Source organism: Columba livia, chromosome 1, assembly GCF_036013475.1.
Source record: "Columba livia isolate bColLiv1 breed racing homer chromosome 1, bColLiv1.pat.W.v2, whole genome shotgun sequence".
Lineage (NCBI taxonomy): Eukaryota > Metazoa > Chordata > Aves > Columbiformes > Columbidae > Columba > Columba livia.
In genome coordinates, this window is record NC_088602.1 from 129999776 (window position 1) to 130021956 (window position 22181).

The 22181-nt window shown below is 41.5% G+C and overlaps 2 protein-coding genes across 25 annotated transcripts in view; both read right to left on the reverse strand.

The window, feature by feature from the left end:
* Positions 1-12479, reverse strand: part of TEAD4 (TEA domain transcription factor 4) — a 57799-nt gene extending 45320 nt beyond the window's left edge. For 3 of the 11 annotated variants that reach the window (XM_065029412.1, XM_065029443.1, XM_065029418.1), the window contains exons 1-2: positions 12097-12302; positions 11648-11723 (exon numbers count right to left, since the gene is read on the reverse strand). The gene's annotated coding sequence lies outside the window, so the exon portion shown is untranslated. Of the gene's footprint in view, positions 1-2290; positions 2346-7707; positions 7757-11647; positions 11724-11906; positions 12032-12096 lie in introns of those variants that run through there. The other 8 variants (XM_065029373.1, XM_065029355.1, XM_065029399.1 and 5 more) reach the window with 8 other exon arrangements.
* A 3585-nt stretch (positions 12480-16064) lies between these two features.
* The window catches only part of TULP3 (TUB like protein 3), a 38307-nt gene continuing 32190 nt past the window's right edge, over positions 16065-22181 (reverse strand). For 12 of the 14 annotated variants that reach the window (XM_065029288.1, XM_065029279.1, XM_065029283.1 and 9 more), the window contains 3 exons: positions 21256-21354; positions 18956-19127; positions 16065-18479 (listed from right to left, as the gene is read on the reverse strand). In XM_065029288.1, coding sequence (XP_064885360.1) covers positions 18346-18479; positions 18956-19127; positions 21256-21354 — 405 coding nt within the window. In that variant the 3' untranslated portion in view covers positions 16065-18345. Of the gene's footprint in view, positions 18480-18890; positions 19128-21255; positions 21355-22181 lie in introns of all 14 variants that reach the window. The other 2 variants (XM_065029332.1, XM_065029311.1) reach the window with 1 other exon arrangement.

Here is a 22181-nt window from a genome sequence, read left to right on the forward strand (position 1 = left end):
TACCTTCCAAAGAAATTCTATAGACTGAAATGACCAGGAAAATCCTTATAACTCTATGCCTCCAGTTCAGTAAGATGCCAAGGGTTTAAAGGGCCTATGAAGTTTTCTTAAATAATGTTGTTTGAACAGGAAGCTCCAGATGCGGTCCCAGAAAATACTGTGTGCTCAGAGGCAATAAACATCAATACCGGGAGGTCTGGTCAGGTATTATCTGATCTATCGGTCTCTTCCTTGGCTGAGCACTTCAGGCCTTCTATTTCCTGCACTGTTGATCTCAACTCTGAGCTCACTGGTGGCCAAAGTGGCCATTTATTAAACTAAGTAAAGCAAACTGCAGAGAAACTGGGGCTAAACTATATGGCAAATGGCTTTATTAGTACAGCAAGTCGAAAAACTGTCAGTGGAATTGCTTCCCACTGAAAACCCAACCCAGTGAAAAACAGAGCATTTTTCAGAAACATGGTAGTATTGAATGTGTTATTTATAAAATGTGAATAATATTCATTAGTAACTAATCTAAGAAAATACAAATCTTTCAGTTAGCATCTACTTTTCAGTTTGCTTCTGTTTTCTCAATCAATCAATAATAACTATACACATACAGCTTGGTAACTTTAACAGTGATTTGTACTACTGAGTGTTCTAATATAACTAAATATTTTAGGACTTGTAAGTGGGTTTTTTTCCTATTTTTTTTTTTTTCAAAGTTCCGCTTATGCAAGAGCTTTCTTCTGATGTGGAAGGAATTTAACTGTGAAATCACTAAACAGACATCCCAGTACCCAGGCACCCTCAGACAATTCTTTCCCCATCTGAATCCCCCCTGTCCAGGCACAACAGTTCTTAAGATCAGAGGAGTCAGAGGATGTTGTCCCTTTCTCATAACAGGAAGTTTCACCAGAGGTCCCAGGCTTGGCATTTGTTATCTTCAGATTTCCTCAGTTTGAACTTATGCTCTGCTTCTTGACTTTCACATTTCTGGTATTGTACCCAACAGTTGTTCTTATTCGGATCCTACTCATATTTTACTGAGACCTTTCTTTTGTGGGGTCCAGTCATGGATCCCCTCCCAAGATCAAAGACACAAGCCCCCCACAGCTCCTCCACCGCCTCCCGACAGTACCTCTACTTCCTTCTTTTGTTCCCGTCTGTCCAAAACTGTTTGTTATTCACTCTTGGTCCCTGTTACTCTTTCTGCCATGGCCCATCTCTTAATGAGTCCCTCACAAAAGCAGGCTTTTGGGCCAAATAAAAGCGAAACAATGGAGAAAGCACAATAATCTTTCAGCTCCAGCAGCTTGGGTTTAATTGTTGTGATGCTGGTAACTTCAACACTCTCTTTCCTTTGACACATGGTATCAAACTGAGATTCAGAGATCCTGCAGGGCCAGACAGCTGCCAAGAGCCCTTCAGAGAGGTCTCACTGACAGAGAGCACGTCTTTAACAGACTCTATAGTCTGATACATCTGCTTTCTAATATCAATCTCTCAGTCATTACTGTCAGTAACAGCTCCCTCTTAAGTGTTTGTTGCAGCTGCTCAACACAAAAATCATGCTTTCCCGAGGATGTGAGAAATTGCAGCCAGCTGTCTCGAGTTGTTGTTTTCTTAGAGCTGCTCTTTCCAAAAGGCTACCCCCACTCCATGGCCACCCCCTTTCCCTGCTGGAATTGCTATCAAGCATGACACACTAACTATAGATGTCCCTATCCACTCCTTCCTCCAAGGCAGGAATGTTCGCTAGCCCAGCCGTGTGGAGCCTGACCGTGTGGGTCCACTCCTGCTTCTGAGTTGGCTGCACTCTGAGCAGGTCACTTCACCTTACCGAGGATATATCACTTCATCCTTGGTCTCATTTAATGGAACTGCAAGCTGTGGGGGCAGGGACTGCTTCCTACCACAGTATTTCTTGATATCATTGTAATGCAAATAAAAACAAACAATTCTGGTATTCACTTCTTGGCTATCACGAGTCAAATACTGCTACTATAGAGGAGATCTGAAGCACAACATTTTCATATCTGATGAGCAGTCAAATAGAGAATTTCAAAAAAGAAAGAGTTTGGCCAGAAGAGAAACTGTCCTGCTGATGAAACTATAACTGTCATTTATAACAAGAAGAAAACCTGGAAACAGCAACAACCAGTCAGTTACTTCCATCCAGAACATACTAACAAATGAGTTTACACAATGCAGTCATACAAAGAGATTTGGGGTTAGGAAAGTAACATTTTGGAATGCTGCAAAATGTATCATGTGAGGCACAATGAAAGACAGCATTCAAACTTACCAGAGGAAGAGGGCTGGGAAATTCTACAGGACACTACAGTAATAGGTCAGTTCCTCTGAAAGAGAAGAATGAGTGCAATCAGTAGATGAGTAGCTCCAAGGGGGTGCAACTCGAAGACTGCAGGAAAAAAATGTACTGGAAAGGGAAAACATGGGAAAGCAGCTATTCAGTAATAACCAAGATCTGTTAAAGCTTGGAGGCAAAAGAAGACAAATCACAAACTTGTTTACAGGATCTCTACAGAGCAAAATAAAGATGCAACTGTCACAAGACCAACTAGCACTGAACTATACTGAGGAAAGTAAACTGCACTTTCACAGCACCAGCCAGCAACTATTTGCTTACAGGCTCCTCAACAGCTGTACGCCACTCATTAGATCAGCCTGGAACCAAAGCCACACAGCTTCAACAGAAAATCTAGTGACAGTGGAGATGGGTAGGTGCAGTTCAAAGAGCCTTTTGAGGGAGCTGCACTCAAGCACTCCACAATAATAGCCAAGTGGTGAGAGTGGCTACAATCTGACCTTTTGCCCTGGGCCTCCGGCAATCCCTGAGCATTGCTGGCTATTCTCTGTCAATATCCCTGTCCACCCAGGACACCAGGGTAATGCTGCCTAATCCTGTGAGTAAAACCAGTTAAGGTATTATTTGCTGTAGGTGAAACAAAAGCTCTCAACAGGCACCAGCACCAGGCAAGGAAGAAAGGAGAACCGAGATTTCCCTCTGTGTATTGGGCAGGGTAATATAATGATTACACCTAGAGGCTGCATTGTGAGATTTTTGTCTCCATCTCACCACTAAATAAGATTGGTTTACAAAGGAACAAGCACTACCAGCCTCAGATCATATCCAGCATAAGCTTAGCTCCAGCATTTATGCTTATCACGCTGACTAGTACAAAATCAAGCTTGGTTTGCCTGCTACACTGAAACTGCCTGCAGCAGCTACTGTTCAAAAGGCATCTGACTTCCTGAACAAAGCAAACCAACACTCTTAAAATTACTGCAGCAGCTGAGCTCTGGCTGAAACAGAGCGAGGAGGTAGTGTCCAGCACAGTGATATAAATCGCAACAAGGATGGAGGAGAACTTCTATCAGCACAGCCCTGGATAATGCAATCAAACAGGATGTGATGAGAGAAGACTGTGCATGGCCTTGCACACCATCTCATCAGTTACATTTGTGATAAAGGAAACAGAACACAGAGCCCTGCCGCCCTAAGGAGAGGAGGAAAAAAATACACAACAACAAAACCCAAAGGCTGCTTCTGCTCCTACTAGTCTAGAGATGGCCTACTAGTCTAGAGATGGCCAACTTGAGGATCAATCCTAAACCGCAGACAACTCATGCACAGCTCCCATGAATGGGTTACTTTGGGAGGCCACCAGCCTTGGACTGACAAAATGACTGCTGCATGATTTACATCTCAGCTGGGAGTGAAAATGAGCCAGCAAGGCTAGCAGATGTGGACACTGCCAGGCTGCCCTAGGACTGAGCCACACACTGGGCTGGCCCAAACCATCAAAGGAACAGGCCAGTTCCTTGGGAGTCACCATTAATCTGCCACATGGGAACTGTTCCCAGAGCTCCCATTCTCCCCAGCTTTCCAAGATGTGGCACGTGCTTCACAGTTTCCCAAACATGAAGGCTGTGGGAGGATGAAGATGGTTACCCACCCTCATGCTAGCAGCAGAGGTCACCAAGAGTCATTCTCCCAAAAAGCATGGAGCTGGTTAGAAAGCAATGAACCAGGAGGAGATTAAATAATCATGGCCTTCTTCTATCACCAAAATCACCAGCAGTGTTACCTAACACATTTAAATCACAACTGTCCCTTCAAGTATAGACAAGTGTAGACATTGACTAATTAAAATTACTTAGGTCTTACCAAAACAAGGTAGCGACAGAAAAATCATGCTTAGCATTTTCCTAAAGAGTATTATTCCCATCATTATTAAAGGATAGGGAACCTTTAATAGCAACTTTAAAAAGTCTTGCTCCTAAAACCACTGAAAGTTGGTGGTCCTGAAAATCTCACCAGAGTCAAAAGCCCCTTTTTTACCTATGGAAAAAACTATAGCCTGAAGACCTAAGTGAACCACTCAATGACAAAATCAGACTGGAGGCAAAATCCATACAAGAATTTCAAGACAAGAAAGGGTGAAATTTAAAAGTGATTTGCGATTGCAAGTGGTATAACTTCAGAGAGGTTCGTGTTTAACACTGTCTGGAAACTGGGTGTCTTTTGAGTCTTTCCTGATAAGTAACATGGAATTGAGAGATTCAAAAAGCCCATTTTATGATATCCAAATTGAATTCTTATTTCCTAATCGTGCACCCTGTTCATGACTTCCTTCAACCTCTTGTCTAGGACTTGAGGGTAGCTGTCCCAAAAAAACTCACAACTGTGACATACTTACCTTTCCATAACACTAATGGCAGAACTTATTATAACTCAGACAAGAGACAGATGTTTTCAAATTTCATCCAAAGCAGTGAAACATCGAGCTCCAAAACTACAGCCAGTCTCCCAGGAAAGAAATAGCTGAATCTAGGCTGAGACATACAACAGAATAACCAGAAGCACTGACCTCAGAACCCATGAAAAGAGTCAGATTTTCACATCTGCAGTGCTTGCAGGCGGTCTGTGTTGCAGGCACGACCTGCCTGGCCAGGGCTAAGCCCTTTACTAAAGCGTCAAGAAAAATGCAAACCACAAACAGGCAGAACAGGTATATAAAATGGGACGTCAATTCGGTCAACCAATTAAGCACATGCTTTGATTTTAGTCATAGTCAGAAAAGAGACCAAAAGTGTTTGGTACTTATGATAAACTAATGCCTAAGAAAAATACAGAAGAACCATGAAACATCTGCATCATATGAATGAACCCTACTCATAGCTGCCAACCAAGCCACACTCTCTTGAGTTATTCAGAAACCACCCAGTTCAGTTGTGAAGTGCATGCTCCACTTGGAACATGCAACAGGTGAACATTCACTGCTTGCAGATAAGATGATCACTTGTTGATGGCTGACACTGAGGAAAATCCACCAGATTTGACTTTTTTTTTTTTTTTTTGGTAGAGGAGTCTGAAATTTCTCAGGAGACAAAGACACCAGCCATTTTAGACAGATTGCAGTTCTACTAGTTTGATACAAGAGACAATAAAGCCATCCTCAACTGAGACTAGTGGACAATAAAGCCATCCTCAACTGAGACTAGTGTAGTTCTGAGCTCAAAACTCTTCCCTCTCAATTGCGCCATAAACACACTGTCATTTCCAAACTGCTGATCGTGTAGGGATTTCAGAGAAAGCAAATGAAAATCATGAGAACCTGTAAGTACAACCCTAACCCTCAAATGGGAATAACTAAGAAGAAAAAAAAAAAGGGGGGGGGGGAATGCTAAAAACTGAAAAAACACAGGTTAAGTTTGCATGAACCTCCTGATTTATTTCTTTGCCCTTCCACACCCTTCTCACCAGGAAGGTCAGCAGGTTATATACCTTCTGTTGGACTAATCTACAGGAGAACAAGGGCAGGTAGCCAAGCAAAACTAGATTCTTAAAGGGACACAGCCAACCACAGACTTGGTTCCAGATTTTAAAGCATGTTCTTAATAAAATCTGTGACCAAAAACAGTTGAAAAAGATGCTGCTTCTCTGTTTTTTAGTTAGCTTACTGGGTGGATAGAAATCATGATTTCCATTGTTTCCCCTGCAGAGTTATTTTCTTCTGTTCACAGAGATCCTTCACAAACAAACAGGGCAAGAAAATAAATAGGATTTTATTTACTTATTTTTAGAAAGGTAACTCAGAGAGCAGTAAATGCACTTGGAGAAAATCTTCTTATGCAAAACACTCTTTTACACCTCTCTATTTTCTCCCTATACTGGCAAGATTTTCAACCCAAAAGATTCTCTCTAGATCCTGCCAGTCTTGTATCAGTGAGCTTTATTTCATGGACCTGCTATAGAATCACAGAATCATTTTGGTTGGAAGAGACCTTCAAGACCACCAAGTCCAACCATAACCTTACTCTAGCACTAAACCATGTCCCTAAGAACCTTGTCTAAACTTCTTTTAAACACCTCCAGGGAAGGTGACTCCACCACTTCCCTGGGCAGCCTGTTCCAATGCCTGACAACCCCTTACGCACAGAAATTTTTCCAATCCAATCTAAACCTTCCCTGGCACAACTTGAGGCCATTTCCTCTTGTCCTATCACTTGCTACTTGGGAGAAGAGACCAGCATGCTCCATGCTACAACCTCCTTTCAGGTAGCTGAGGACAGCAAGAAGGTCTCCCCTTAGCCTCCTTTTCTCCAGGCTAAACAGCCCCAGTTCCCTCAACCACTCCTCATAAGACTCATGCTCCAGGCCACTCACCAGCTTCATGACCCTCCTCTGCACTCTCTCTGGTACCTCAAAGTCTTTCTTATGATAAGGGGCCCAAAACTGAACACAGTATTCAAGGTGGGGCCTCACCAGTGTCGAATACAGTGGCACGATCACCTCTCTGTTCCTGCTGGCCACACTATTCTTGATACAAACCAGGATGCTGTTGACATTTTTGGCCACCTGTGCACACTGCTGGCTCATATTCAGCTGGCTGTCAATCAACACCGTCAGATCCCTTTCTGCCAGGCAGCTTTCCAGCCACTCTTCCCTGAGCCTGTAGCTCTGCCTGGGGCTGTTGTGACCCAAGTGCAGGACCCAGCACTTGGCCTTGTTAAACCTCATAAAATTGTCTTCAACCCAATGATCCAGCTGGTCCAGATCTCTCTGTATGGCCTTCCTACCCTCCAGCAGATGAACACTCCCACCCAAATTGGTGTCATCTGCAAACTTCCTAAGGGTGCACTCAATCCCTTCATCCAGATCATTGATAAAGAGATCAAACAGAACTGGCCCAAACACTGAGCCCTGAGCCCATGACCGGCCACCGACTGGATTTGGCTCCATTCACCACAACTCTTTGGCCACAACCCTCCAGCCAGTTCTTTACCCATCAAAGAGTTCACCCATCCAGGCCCTGAGCTGCCAGCTTCTCCAGGAGAATGCTGTGGAATAGTGTCAAAGGCTTTGCTGAATACTAACTATGGAGAAGTATGATCAGGAAAGACAAACTTAAGACACATCAGCACATCCTCCCTTTCCATTTCAGTATACACATGCTCGGTACTCTTTTGACTTTTCCTCCTTCAGTTAAAGTAGTCCTGGTTACAAGAGATTAGACTTTGCCTGGACATCTGTCACTAACGGTTACCATGCTGTTCAAAGGGAGGCATTTTGAGGACTACGCTAATTTATTTTTTCTTAGGAAATAGCAAAGTAGATGCTTCAAAGGCTTGTATCCAGGCTCTGAAAGCCACTGGCACTCATGTTTCAGAAGTAAAATGAAGTAAAACACCTACCTTTTGGCAATCATTTTCTAATGAAAGTAAGAATGAGGTAATTAGAAACCTACAACAGAACAAAAAACAGAGCCAGTGTGACTCAGCCAGTGGCACCAGAACCGGAAAACCTGACCCTCCCTAGCAGGGCTGACTGCATTATCTCCAGAAAAAGGAGGAGCCAAGGGGCAGAAACAACAAAACCCACTCCCCCACCCCTATCCACCCCCCCCCACCCGAAAAGAAAAAAATAAAACCAAACAAACAAACAAAGCAGCAACAACAAACCACCACCGCAACAACAACAACAAAAACACACAATCCACACAAAAAAGGCACCTCCAAATCCCAAAGAACTCTTTCTAATTATCTAGTCTCAGATCTTGTAACGGGCTCCATGCACACAAATTCCTGAATTTTTACAGGACTCTAAAAGGAACGTGTTGAGCATTTATTTAGCAGGGCGGTGGGCAAAATGCAGAAGTTGGAGAGAGAGAAGCATACACTACTGTAAACCTTCATAAACTTGACTGCACTTCAAAGGAGGATAAAACTGACATTAAGTTAGGGAATGAAAAGAACACAGTGCATAATGTAATATGTTTAGATTTAGAATAGCATTTGCTACTCTCCAAGGAAATCATTGATGAAAAATTACTTCAAATTGGACAGTACTGCTCATATTATTAGAAAATTAACTAACACATTCAAAAATAAGTGTAATGATACAGATCAATGAAACCAAGAGGTATAGGGGGCATATCTACTAGGTTGCTGCAGGGATATTTGCCCATCCAGATTTGACATCTTAATTTAGAGATCTAAGACAGAATAAAAGGAATGTAAACAAAACTTACAGGTGACATGGAATGAAGTTTACAAATATCAGTGGATAAAAAACAACTCAAAGGGATTCGGACAGCTCAAAAACAAACAAGAGAAGCAAGGGAGACAAATAAGACTATGTGAAAAAAAGTAATGCAAAGACACGGAAGAAACAACAACAAAATAAATAACGGAAAAAGCTCTTCGAGAAGCAGGAGCAAGAACCCTGAACAAATGAGAGAGTTCTCTGCAAAGCAAATATATCTGCCAAATGACCAATGTAACTTTTGTCTGCCTGTGCTCAGGTATCACATTAAGCAAAAAAAAGAGATTAATCACCTCCGATACAAGGAATATCAGGTCTTATTCTTTAAAAGCAACACAGACAAACTGAAGAAAATGAAAAGCAGAGAATAAAAAACAAGAGATGTTGAAAAATATTAAAAGTTTAGTCTCATTAGTAACTTGTAAGAACTTACAAGGTGTAAATGCAGAGAATAATCAATCATTTCACAGAAATACACACCAAGGCAAAAACTGATGCACTAAAGTAAGAACTTTTCTGATGTTAGAGTACATAAGGCAATGGAAAAGTTGCCCAAGAAAAATACTGCAAGATCCATTGAATAGCATTTATGGGGGACTGGGGGTAGGGAAAGAAAACAAAACAAACAAATGAATAAAGGACAAATCTGAGCTATAGGGAAAGTATAAGAGATCTTTTAAGAAAGGTAGCACTGAATTTTTTTCTTTCTTAAGATACAGTTATGTACAGATAAAACAGAAAATAATTTCATGCTCACAGGAGAAACTGTAGACATGGACCAAGGAATTCCTTAAGGTGACAAAAGATTACAATGTTGATAAGAAAATATCCCCATTCTTCTCCTGCTGCCCACTCCCTAGTCATTGCATCCCCTTCTCCAGACACACCAGCATTTATTGAGACCATACAATTAACCACACTGGAGAACAAGATGTGGCTGAAAACTAACTTGCTAAAAGAGAGTGCTACTTTTCATCTGGATTGGTCCCCTGGCCTGGGTCAGTAAACAGCAGTACCAACACCTATTCCAGCAACAAGGGCAAGAGGTGTGACACGTACAGAAATTGAAAGTTTGAGGCTGTGCAGACAGCTTCTATCTTCAGCAGTGCCAGCCTCAAGTCTTTGTGGACCCACCCCTTGAGCAATATTGTAGGGGAACCAAATGCTGAAAGATAAAAGCAGAAAAAGACACCTAATACTAAGGAAGGAGAGCTCTGAATGAGTCCAATTGCACTTTAAACAGAGATGCAAGCAACATCTGTTGGAAATGGCACTTTTCAGTAACCTTCTCAAAACTCTACTTAGAGTATTCAAGTTCTGTGAAACAAATACCCCAGTAAGAAAAACAACAACCATGATTTATTTTAAGCCACAAGCAAAATTCAGTGCCACAGAGTCCTTTTTTGCTTCAGAGCTTGGCAGTACTATTTTCATATGTTTTGCCCACATATGCTCTGTAATACGCTAACATTAAAACACTTATCACAGTAATAACATAAAATACTTCAAAGCCATCAGTAACATTAATTTAAAAATTCAAACTATGTACCAGGAACCAGGACAGTGGAGCAATTCTTCACACCCATTCTCATGCACACTAATTGCTCCCAAAATCATGTCTGAGAGGATAACAAACTATGAGCTGATGGTTCAGTTTAAAGATGATAGACTTTCTCACATGCTCAAGTTTGAGGGAGCCATCCAGACTGCATTAGGAAAAGCCTATAAGGTGACTGCACCCACTGTCTGGCTGCCCTTCACTCTGCCAACCCAAGTTCCAAAGAAAACCAGAGTCCCTCAGCACCTAACAACCCTAATAAAGAATCCCCTCCATATTCAATACAGCACCATCCAGTTCATGAGAAAACTATCACGACCAAAAGGCCTTAACTGCACAGGTAACAGTACAGAAGCTTCAAACCCGCACTGGCACTTATTACATATCCAGTCTGCTTTCCCCCTTGTTCTGTTCCTTTTGCTCCTCCCTGTTACTCGTGTCCTGTCTTACTGTCTACTTCCTCCTGTAGGAGAGGAACAATAAAACCTCTTACATTTACACAGACAGATGAATGAATGCTCCACTCACTTTGCACACAGTACAGTCAAGTCTAGGGGAAGATAATCTGTTCTGAGTAATCGGAAACAAGAAAAAATAAACAAACAATCCTCAAATCTCCTTCCCTTTCACCCTTGCCCTCTGCATTTGAAAAGTATTTTGTGTTGTTTATTTGTATGGCATTCACAGAACTCAGCTCTTAAAGTTAGAAAGTAGCATGAGGGTAACTTCAGCTAAAACAAAAATAATAATTTTAAAATTGGTAGGTTAGTTGTAGGGCTTTTTTTTACTTTTAACTTATATATGCCCATTCACCATAAAGTACTTCACAGAAGTCCTTAAAATACATTGAGTTATACTCACTCCTCCTTCCACAAAAAAAGCCCATCTTTAGCATCCCACACAAGGAATTGTTTAAACGGAGTTATCTACATAAGATAAAATATTACTTGGGGAAGCTTTGTTTGGTGGTACTTTTTTTTGTTTGCTTGGGGGGGGGGGGGTGTTTTTTGTTTTGGATTTTAATTCAAATCCTTTCCAGAGGCATGCCACCAAAACTCAACTTTAACTTCAGAATAACTCATCTGGGAAAAGTGTTCCCTCATCTTTTCATAAATGCCCTTTAACAACCCACATGCCTTCTCAAGGACAAGTTTGCTTATGACTTTTTTGTTTTGTTTTTCCCCAAAAGAACTTCCACAATTTACATTAAAATTTATTACAGAAAGTGCCGATCCTCCTCCCCAAGAACATGGCTACAAACGGTACAGAAACCTATTTTTTGCCATTAGACATGCTAGTAGTTTTCAGCCGACGCGGCAAGTGACCAAGTTCCCGAAATCCCAGCGCCGGCAGCCCTTTCCCAACAGGGAGAGCCGCCGGAGCCTCCATAGAGGATCTTATCGCTTCCTTTGTATGGCTGTGCCTCCTCTGTCGCACATGACTGGCTCCGAACCCTGTCTTTCACGCTCTCCTACAGGCACCCACGCCGCATCACCTCCCACGAAAGCAACCGTGAAATAGCTTGTCCTGACCTGAGCGAGGCAAGAGCGGTTGTTGCTTCGTAGGGGCAGCGGGCACAGGCTTCAAATCCTTCTGCTCCAGGACTTTCTGCCAAAAGAGCAGATGAGGGCTGTTACTACATGCCTGCCCCTCGTTCCCGCCCGATCCCCATCCCCGAGCCCGCAGGGGTAGAAATGGGGGCTGGGACAGACGGAGCGGGTGGGTCAGTTTCTCGCTCAGCATCGCCACCGCCAAGTCGGAAAGGAAAGAAGTTGCCGGAGATCCACGAACTGCTCTCCCGGCGGAATGGGCCCCCGAGGATCCCCCTTCCTCAAGTCCCGCAGCTGCAGGGGCGGCACGAACAATGCTCAGCCGGGCGCTCCTGCCGGACGGGCGGCCGGGGACAGGAGGGGAACAGAGCGGGGCGGAGGGGTGGGGCAGCGATGGCCGGCGGGACCGGAGGCACAAAGCGCACACTCACCTGAGGAGCGCGGAGCGGCCGGCGGGACCGCAAGCCCGAGCGGCGTGGCGGCGGCCGGGCAGGAGTTCGGGAGGGTTTTTATTTCCCCTGGAGTTTGAAAGGAGGAAGTGAGGAATGCGAGGAATGCGAGTTGGTATGAAATGAACGCGGCCGAGGGAGGGAACTGCTGCCCAACGCAGTGGCTGGGACGGGGCTGGGGAGGGGACTACTGGGGGGAGGCGAGAGAAGGGTCGAGGCGGAGCTGAGCTGCTCCCCGGCCGAGGGTCGTGTGTGACCGGAGCGGAGGGAATGCGGGCAATAGCCGGAAGAGGGGGCCGGCGGAGGAAGGCTGCCCCGACAGGGGGGGAGCGAAGGAAGGAAGGAAACTTCGAGCGGCTGGAAGGGGGAGCAGGGGAAGGGGGCGGGGGTGGCGGGAGCGCTCGGGACGCCGCTACCTCTAGAAAGTGACGCAGTGGTGCGGGCGGGGGTGGTGTCCGAGAGGGGAGAGAGTTGGAGTCCGCGGCCTGGACGGGCTGGCCTTAACCGAAGAAAGAGCTCTGGAAATGCCGCCACTTGCTTTGGTGCTTTCCCAGGGACGGGACTCCGGCGCTGCGGGGATTCGACGACGACCCAACAGCCGCCCGTTCCGGCCGCCGGGGACGAGCGCTGGGTGAGGGGGCTCCGCTCCCGGGGAACCCGGCCTTCCCCAGTCCTCTGTTGGCGCGGGGGCACGACCCTCCTCGGTAGCCCCTTCAGACCAGGCGCGGCCCGCGCCCCTTAGGGATGTGATGGGATTTGCACCCAGCATAGCTCAGCCACTGCGAAACAAACCAACCCCAACACCGCAGAAATGGTCGTAAGGGTTTAATTGTTCCCAGAGCATCCCAGAAAGTAAGCTACTCGCCCAACAGCAAAGGGATATCCTCTGTGGCTTCTTCCTGATCTCGCGAGGAAGCTGCCCTTTTCTTGTGTTATTTGTACAGGAATGCAGACATGCCGCACTAGAAAATGCTGATCCAAGACTGAGAACTACACTAGGATTGGAAAGCCACATCCCCAAAACAAAAGCAGAAGTAAACCAGCAACTTTAGTAATTGTAATTGCATCCTATTAGCAGCTCTAGGCGTGTAGCTACATCAGCAAAATAAACTTTTTCATGCTTCCAGGAGGTGACGGTGGATGCACCCGATGCCTGCTGTGCACATAACTACCTGTGGTAGAGTTATGGCAGAGTTGGCTTTGTTTAAAACTTCAGTATATTGAAGAAATTGATTAAGAAAAATCTCAGCTTTTGGTAAGAACCCAAAGCTAAAACAATTTTTAAGTCTTTAAAGTTGCAGAGAAAATACAGAAAACAGGATGTAAAAGTGTCCCAAGGCCTCAGAAACCAGATGACAAAACCCATCAATTTCATAAACTTAATACTGGGATTTGGAAGGCCAACTCCATATTTTTTTTTTGTCCTTTTTTTTTTTTTTTTTTAGTTTGGCAGTGCTGAAGATAACTGATACTTTTTAATACACTTTATAAGTAATATAATAATTTTATGAATACTTAAGAAATATACACCTTATATAATTTACGAATACTTCAGAAAAAGCTTTCTGATACAACTGTAGGAATCAAGAGTATGTACAATATATGTAAGATGAAGTTACAAAATTCACTGAAATTATTTTGTGTGCTTTTGTTTGTTATTTAAAGTTCTGTAACAATCTCAGCCACTGTTTCTACTAAGCCATATTTTAGAATGTGTAATTTAATGAAAAACAAATTAAAGGTAGCTCACTTCTCATCACATCTGTTCACTGTGAATTCTAGGTCAGGTCTCATGATCATGTGACTAACAGTATTCTTTTGCTCCCATTTCCCCACAGAATAAACATAGCTCAAAGAGAAGGAATTGAAACCTATTCCTTCCTGTGAATCATCACACAAATTATTTGCAGGACTCCAGTCAATTGCAGATGTAAACCTACTCAAGAGAAAAGAGGGGGTTTGGTAGTAGTTTTTTTGTTGTTGGTTTGGGATTTTTGTTGTTGGTTTTTGTTGGTTTTGTTTTTCTTCTTTACTAGTGATAATACGGAAGTAAACTATTCTGCTTAGAAAAGAAAGAAGAGGAAGTTGGGCAAGCTGATCAGACTTAATTCCCCAACCCTCTGCAGCTTTTAAAATAAAGTCATTTTTCACAGTAAAATAGTATTACTTTCCCTTTAATAAATAAGGGGCTCAATTCGATTAAGCATTTTTAAAAAAATCCTTTGTTTTCTTTATAATTTTAAGCTCTTATGTTGCAGACTCTGCAATGTTTTGCCTTGTCTAGAAGTGTTAATTTAATCAAAGCAAATGTTCACAAATTCAGTCCCCTAGAATACATTCACCCATTTATGTATTCTCTAAATTAAATGTTAAATTACCAGAGCAGGTTACAATTATAATAGCCTTTACCTTAATATGTTTTGGTGAAGTTAGTATGCCTCTGGATTTTTCTCTGATGTGGGGACCAAAGAAGTGACCTCCAGCTTCCAGAGGGAAACAAATACTTCCATATAGAACACATTAAGGGATGGAATGAGAAGACAAAAACTCTACAGGCTGTACAGTTCAAGAGATACAACAGAAAGAGTGGGTACAGGGTCTCTGTCCTCTTTCATGACAAGCCTTTCAATTCTTACCAGTTCACAGTTGCGGCAGGCTGTTCTTCCTGTTAGTAAGGAAGCCCTTACACCACTGTTAATTTTCTACTTGCCTTCATCACATATGCTGGGCCAAAACATTTGGCCCTAGCATACCCTAAGGATCTTAGGTCTGGGTTTCAGCTGTAGTAGTTACAAACTGCAGTTATGTACAACAGTTTGACACTGTGGCAGAGTAGATGAGATTCCTGATTCTGTCAGAGAAGGAATCTGTCCATAGTTTAGTTTCACAAGACTTCACACAAACTTTTAGCTCTCGACCTATAAATCACAGGGACAGCTTTGCTTGTCTTCTATACCAGGAACAAGAAACCTAATTCAATGTCAACGGAGAGATTTACAGAGCTGTTACTACCAGCAAATAGAGAAGCACACTAAGTAATTATTATGCCAACAGTAACAAAAAACCCTGCTACCAAATTTAGCAGCAAAACTTCAATGAGAGTGAGACTGCCTAAAGCAAAAAATTATTCAGTCTTTGTGAGCCAAGGAGCTATTTTAGTCTGCTAGGCATGCCTTCAGGATCCATATTTAACAGTTTTATATGGTTACTTTTTGTTTTCATATCTCTTTGAGATTTCAAGAATGCCGTGTTTGCATATAAGCAACTAATATTACTGTACTAAGAACAAATGCCCAGTAGTATTTCCTGCTCAGTTTTCTCTCCCCAGTAAACCTAATTTGGCTCAGATGGAAATACTGGGAAAAAGGGGGTGTATGAAGAATAGGGCCTACACATTGACAACTGCGTCCATTTCTGATTATCGGAACCAGCATATCTCCTCTTACTGAGGCTGATACATCTCCCATTGAAAATGGGAAAAACAACTACTTCAACTTGATGTTCCTCCTAGCCTTGTATTATTTCAGTTCTTGATTCAGAAATATATGGTATTATACTCCAACACTAGAACGGGTTTAGATGGAGGGTAGAAAAATGCATAAAGAACCATCTCAAAAGCCTTAACTGGATGTTGGGAGAAACATTAAAAACAGAGAAGTGCAATTAGCTTGAAGAGAGAATCAAATGGGAACCAAGAACTATAGAGGAAGACTTGCTGATGAGGAAAAATAGTATTAGAGATACTAACCTTACATTTATTCCCAGACTAAGTGTATGAAAATACCATCACAAATTAAGATAATCGAGAATTACAAAGGAAAAGGGGGAATAAGAATAAAGATGAGGTACGAGGCGACAGAAAGAAACTGAGGTAGTATCTCATACAGGAGGAACAAAGAACACCCACGAGTGACAGCAAAATTGTACCAAAAATCATTTAGAATCAAGGATTCTTTCAATATATAAATTAGTTTATTTTCATTTAGATATAAAAGTTATAAATACAACTAATATAAAACAGTATCTCATAAAAAAGCACTAAATCAGTTCATCTGTCTGCATAATTTGACTGAGACCGAGAGGCCCTGACCATGCTACATGTCAACAAATAGCTTGAAGAGCCACTGCTGACAAGCCTAACTAAAAGGATGAGTAAAGGGATGCAACCGTGGCCTTCTGAGCACAGAGAAGATAATCTTGAATTAGAAAATAGCACTCTACCTTCAGGTTGCCCCAAACTAACATAAGGCAGCTTCTTTCACACAGTTGTAATCAGAAAAATAATCAGACAGGTAACAAACTGACTTAGTTTTTCTGGATGGGTGGAGGGAATGCAGAGCCATCAGCAAAGAACTCAGAAAAGCACAACTGGAAAACACTGCCAGGTCTTGTCCCCGGGCTGATGAAGCAGGAAGTACATGAAGGCACAAAAGAGATCCATGATTCAAGTTCTCTTCGTGGACTGCTCTGCTGATGAGATCATCTCAAGACAATGGCTCACCAGCTAATGCAGAGTGGTCATCTGGGACACAGGCGAGCTGGAGTTGTCAGTGCCAGTTAATAATTTACAATTAAATATAGAGTTTACACGTGATTACCATCATTTTCTTTTTCCTGGCAACATCAGAAAATGTCTTCACAAAGTTTCATTATTTTGAAAGAGCAAGTTATATCTACCACTGCAAAGACTCCAGAGACCAAAAGCAATAAATCTGTCTCTTTGGCGCTTGAAACAGAATTATTCAGCTGACAATGACAATTTACAAATCTGCAGAATGTCTGTCTTGTCTCAATAGAGGGAGAGAGTTTTCCAAGATCATCATGAATATGCATAATGGCCAAGAAACAGGCAAGATATTTACTGTTCTCTGCTCTAGTACACAGCACATGTGTACACTACGAGGCTTATAAGTCACAGTGTGCAGCAATTCACTCTGATGAATCAAGGCCATAAGAATCAAGAAGCATTCCATGCTGTGACCTGCAGTCTCCATATTGTACATCCAACATTAAAAATGGAACACTGGAACGACACATTGCAAAGCCCCATGATACAATTATTAATTTTTTAATACTTACTGATGCCTTTGAAAATAGCTGCAGTCTCCTTTTGAGGTAACTCCTTCTTACAGTCTCATTAAAACTACTTACATAAGATCTACTTTAGTATGTCATGACTTGAGATAATATCACATTAAAAAAAAAAAAAAATCAATCACTAACTTATTCCTAAAAATATAGCAAATTTTACAAAAAATGGAAACATTAAAAATATATTTATGATCGGCTTACAGGCTAGATTCACTTAATCAGAACAGGGCTTTTCAGGAATAGTACTGTATATTGTTACAATACTACCTTCTGCCAAATTTAGTCAGATTCTACCATCTATTCAGTCTCATTTTTCACATGGTTAAAAGTTAACAGTTAACAGAAACAGCAATAGTTATAACATCACCAACTGAAAAGGGAGTGTTTGAGATTTGATTGATCTTTATTTGGTAAAAAGACTATCAAGGGATATGGAACAACTAGAATAATGAAAGGGAACTAGACTATGAGCTTTAACAGAGAATCATCCCACAGAGGAAGAGAAAAGTGTTTTATTAGAGCCAGTGTCTCATTCCAGCTCTGTATTTGTTGGACATTACCTATGGTTGCACAGAGCCATAACTTGGATCCCTCTGTGCATGACTGTTGTAGCAGACAGCAAAATGCTATACAGACTAAAAGAGAACATATGCCAATAACTGTCCTCCTTTTTTCTGAATTCATCTGATCAGGAACTCAGGAGTTCCTGATCAGATCAGTAGCATCATCTCCAGTGGCACTGTGGAAGTTCCAAGGTATATGAACATCAAAACATTATTTTTCTAACCCTAGATGCAAGGAGTTCCAATTAGTGGGCTAAATTCCTTAGCCCACTTTCACGCAGCATCTGTTACAAGGATTCTGAAAGCAGAATCAATACCGATGACAAAAACATCACCCATATTCCTTGTTCTTCCATAATGCATACAGAGACTGCTCAGTCTTGGGACAGTCTCCTAAAATGGTCTGCTGTAAACAACCATAATGCTCTGAGGCCTGGTATTTGCTTTCTAACAAGCCTTCTGCAGTCCATCCTCCAGTTCCTTTCCCTCCCCAAAGTGCTTTTCATTACTCCACCTGGAACTCTTGCAACAAGATGCAGGGATGGGAGCAAGTTCCATGTTTCAAGTCTGTTGTCTCTCATTCACAAGCCAATTTACTATCAAAGCTGGAGAGTCCAATAGCAAAGGCCTGAAGAGCACAAAGAGGATAATTATAGTCCAGAGTGAACACATCTTCTGCTACACGACCAAACTGCATCACAATGTAGTCAGCTGGGGAGAAAAGGAAGATTCAGAGACAAGCAATTTCACAGTGAAACAAACAAACAAAAGCAACCACAAACAAAAAACCACATGTCTGACAGTCCCAAATACATGTGGTTGTTGTATCCATCCTTTCTCACCAGACTGGCCCTGAAATCTGTCGTCTAGAGCGACTGCATTATTCTAGAGATTACCTTTCTTCTCAGAACCAAAGCTTGCTGGGCTGAAGGTATTTTTTTCCCTTCAGGAAGCTTACATTTTCCCCCTCTTTTGCTGCAGCTATTGACAGCAGTCTCTGCACTCACCCCAGAAAAATGAGTTTATCATTTTCTTGACAGCTAAGAAGTCCCCAGTAGTGCTGAGCTGAATTGCTCCACCCATTCTCCCTTCTCCAGGAATAATGTCCTATTCCTCCAATACCTTATGAAATAAATTGGGTTTTCTCTGTTTGAATAAGCCCACCACACTCTCCACCAGACTCTTACGGTCATTGTCATGGACAATCTGGAAGTTCTTCACTGAGGCCTGAGTGACTCTCCCATGGAAGTTCAAAACATAGGATTGAGTATCATCGTTCCAGACTGGAGCCTTGTTGTGCAACTCAATGAGGTTCTCTAAATTTTTGCTTTGCCATTTTGATAGCAGACTCTCATGTTCCTGTTCAGAATAAATAAATATATTTATCAGATTGGAATGGGTCTGCTTTCGAGTACTGCCTCTCTCATGTGTGTGCACACTTGAAGGTCATTCCCTGTTTAATCAAACATGACAACACTTAAACTCAGTGCTACTGAAAATTTCCTGCAAGTACCAGGAAGATACTTTCATGCATTTTCAGTCCAAGCATTCCTTTTCACTCAATCTATCACCATATTTCCACTCACATGAGAAAAAAAAAAAAAAAAAAAAAGAGTAAAGAGAAGAAAGTGTATGTACATGAAAGAGAGCAATTCACAGGCCACAGATGACTGCCACCCTGCTGGCAGGAATCCTTTCTGAGTCTTGTAAGCTTTCTCTGATCCTGTTGGATCCACCTTTCATTTCTACTATCCTAAACTCTGTAACAAAAGAAAATAATCTACAATTAACTATAGTGCCAGGCCCTAGGGTGCTTCAGTAAAAAGTCCAAAGGCTACAGCGGGCTGTAAGTATGCCATAAGTAGGTTAAATGTCATCCTATTGGGTCTAATAAGTGATGCACAATATGAAAAATAGAGAAAGTAAAAACAAAAAGATACAAAAAGGAGGTAAACCAGCACATTACATTTGACAAACAGAATGAATTACACGAAGCTGCAAATAGTAGTGAAACACATGACATATGACTTAATTTTAAAAGTTCTGCAACAAGTAAATCCAAACTTAAATAATATATGCCAAAACTCTTAAGAAAAATAATCCAAACTGAAGTTATTTAATGGCAAAAATGATCAGAAAACAACCTGCTGTGGAGGTCTGACTGATACAGGCATAGTTTTAGTATTGTATATAGATATGATAGTGGATTTCTGAGGATAACCTACATAAAACTTACAGTTCAATTTAAATGCTAGTTTATATATTTATTTTTATCCCTTTTTACTTTTTTAAAAACATAAAAAGAACTTTGAGAATTGGCACCTGAGTGCATTTAGATACAATTTTTCCTCCTTTAAAGTAGGGGCAGTCTTCACTGAAGAGAAGGAAGATAAAAACAGAGTCAAACCCCTAATCTGAAAGCTTTGCCAACTTTTCGGAACCACTTTGTGTTTTAGCCTTATCTACTGTCAGTACACTTGCCTGCTGGCAAAACAGTTGGGAAAACCGAAGAAAGATAAAGGCAGGGCCATAGAATCACTACTGTACTGACCAGGGAGACGGCAATGTCAATTGAAAGATGATGAATAAATTACCACCTCCAGATACAATTTTCCTGTCCATTCAACAAAATTAAACCTGTTTTCCAGTCTCTCATGACTCTGAGTTTCCCGTCTTGATTTTTTCTCTCTGAACTCAACAAATACACTCTTGTCCTACTCATATCTACTCACAACATGTCTACAAATACTATTATTAGCTTAAAACACTGACCATGTCTTTCATTTTGCACCTGTCTTTCCTGCCTTTTTGTCTTCTGTCACACCAAACATAAAACCCACATTAAGGAAGCTGCGTTATTTTAATCATATACCTTAATATATCTTCAGATACTGTTCTGTAAGCTTTTAGCTATAATGTTCCCCATATGTATGAGAAATCCTCGCTAAACAATCACCACAAAACTCCATCCTTCTCCTCATCCCACTTTCTCCTTAAAGAACCCTCCTTTTCTGTGATTCCTACAAAGAGACTACCATTCTGATCAAAAATGTATTTACTCTCTTGCTACTACACCAGAATACCACCTTATCTATTTATTATCTATCTGTTGTAATACTGGCTAAGAATGGAAGCTCCTGGGAGAAGCAAGTTCGTTCTGTGTTCATGCAGCTCTCAGCATAATAGAGTCCTGCTCACGAGGAGGCATTGTAGGTGCAACAGCGACACCACACACTAGCCATTGCAATAGCTAACTAAATAATATGCTGACCAAAGGACAAGTAAGGATACCAACTACAAATTAGGTAAAAAAAAATTGATCAACACCTTCAGGCTACATGGTATTTACTCTCTATGAAACTCGCTAAAGCCTAGGGTATTAACAACCCTGCACTAAAAACCTTAATTGTCAGTGACACCCAAACCTCTTCCAGAAAGTTTTAACCTCTTCCTCCAATCTGAAACGTGACCAAACTCCATAACTCACGTTTCGTGGATGGATTGGAATTCGCTTATGATTCATATTCATTCCTGGAATGATCACAGACATTTTTCTGGGACCCTTGAATCCTAACACATTGGTTTCCTGAAAGACAAGGAAAGACATTATTTTCAGTAAATGGGATACTCAATCTCAAAGAAGGAATGGCAGCAAAACTGTACTTGAATCCACATTTATATTGGCTTTAGAGATGTGCTAGCTGCAACTGTAGTAGCAGTTATCTAACTAGAACTGTGTTTAATGACTGAGAATAGCATTCTCTCCCATTTTGAAAACTGCATTAAAAGACATACATACTGTTAGCTAATTGAGAGCACATCTGTTATCCTAATGAAACATTTATAATGAAATCAGACAAGTGTAATCTCCAGACATAAATTTTAGCATCTGAGGCAAAAACATGTTAAAATCCTACTAGTGAACAAGTGTTAAGTATGATAAAAGGCAAATATCTTTGACCCAAGTCTATATATCAGCATTTAGGCTAAAATGTTCCTGAAGAATGACTGACATTCTTCTTTAGGTGCTGGTTTTTGTGTTTAAGAACATGCCTACAATTTTCTCTCAAATCACACTTTCATAAATGACTAAGAACAGACCCAGAAGGCAAAGTATTCAGCATCTGTCCGAGCTTCAATCTTAAAACAAGCAGATTTTTTCAGAGTACTTCAGGATGCTACTCCAAGTGGGTTTAGTATAATAAGCAAAGGAAAAAAGTCTTGGCATTCTCAAACCACCCATTTAATAATGTCAACCAAAATCCAAGAGTCCATTTAAAGTGTTCTGTAACAATGTCAATGATAACCTTTAAAATTCCTAAAGACCAATTAAAAAGCCAGAATCTTTTTGAAGTACTGAATCAATTGATAGGAGTGATATAGCTTCTCCTAACATGCTAGTGCATTTTACAC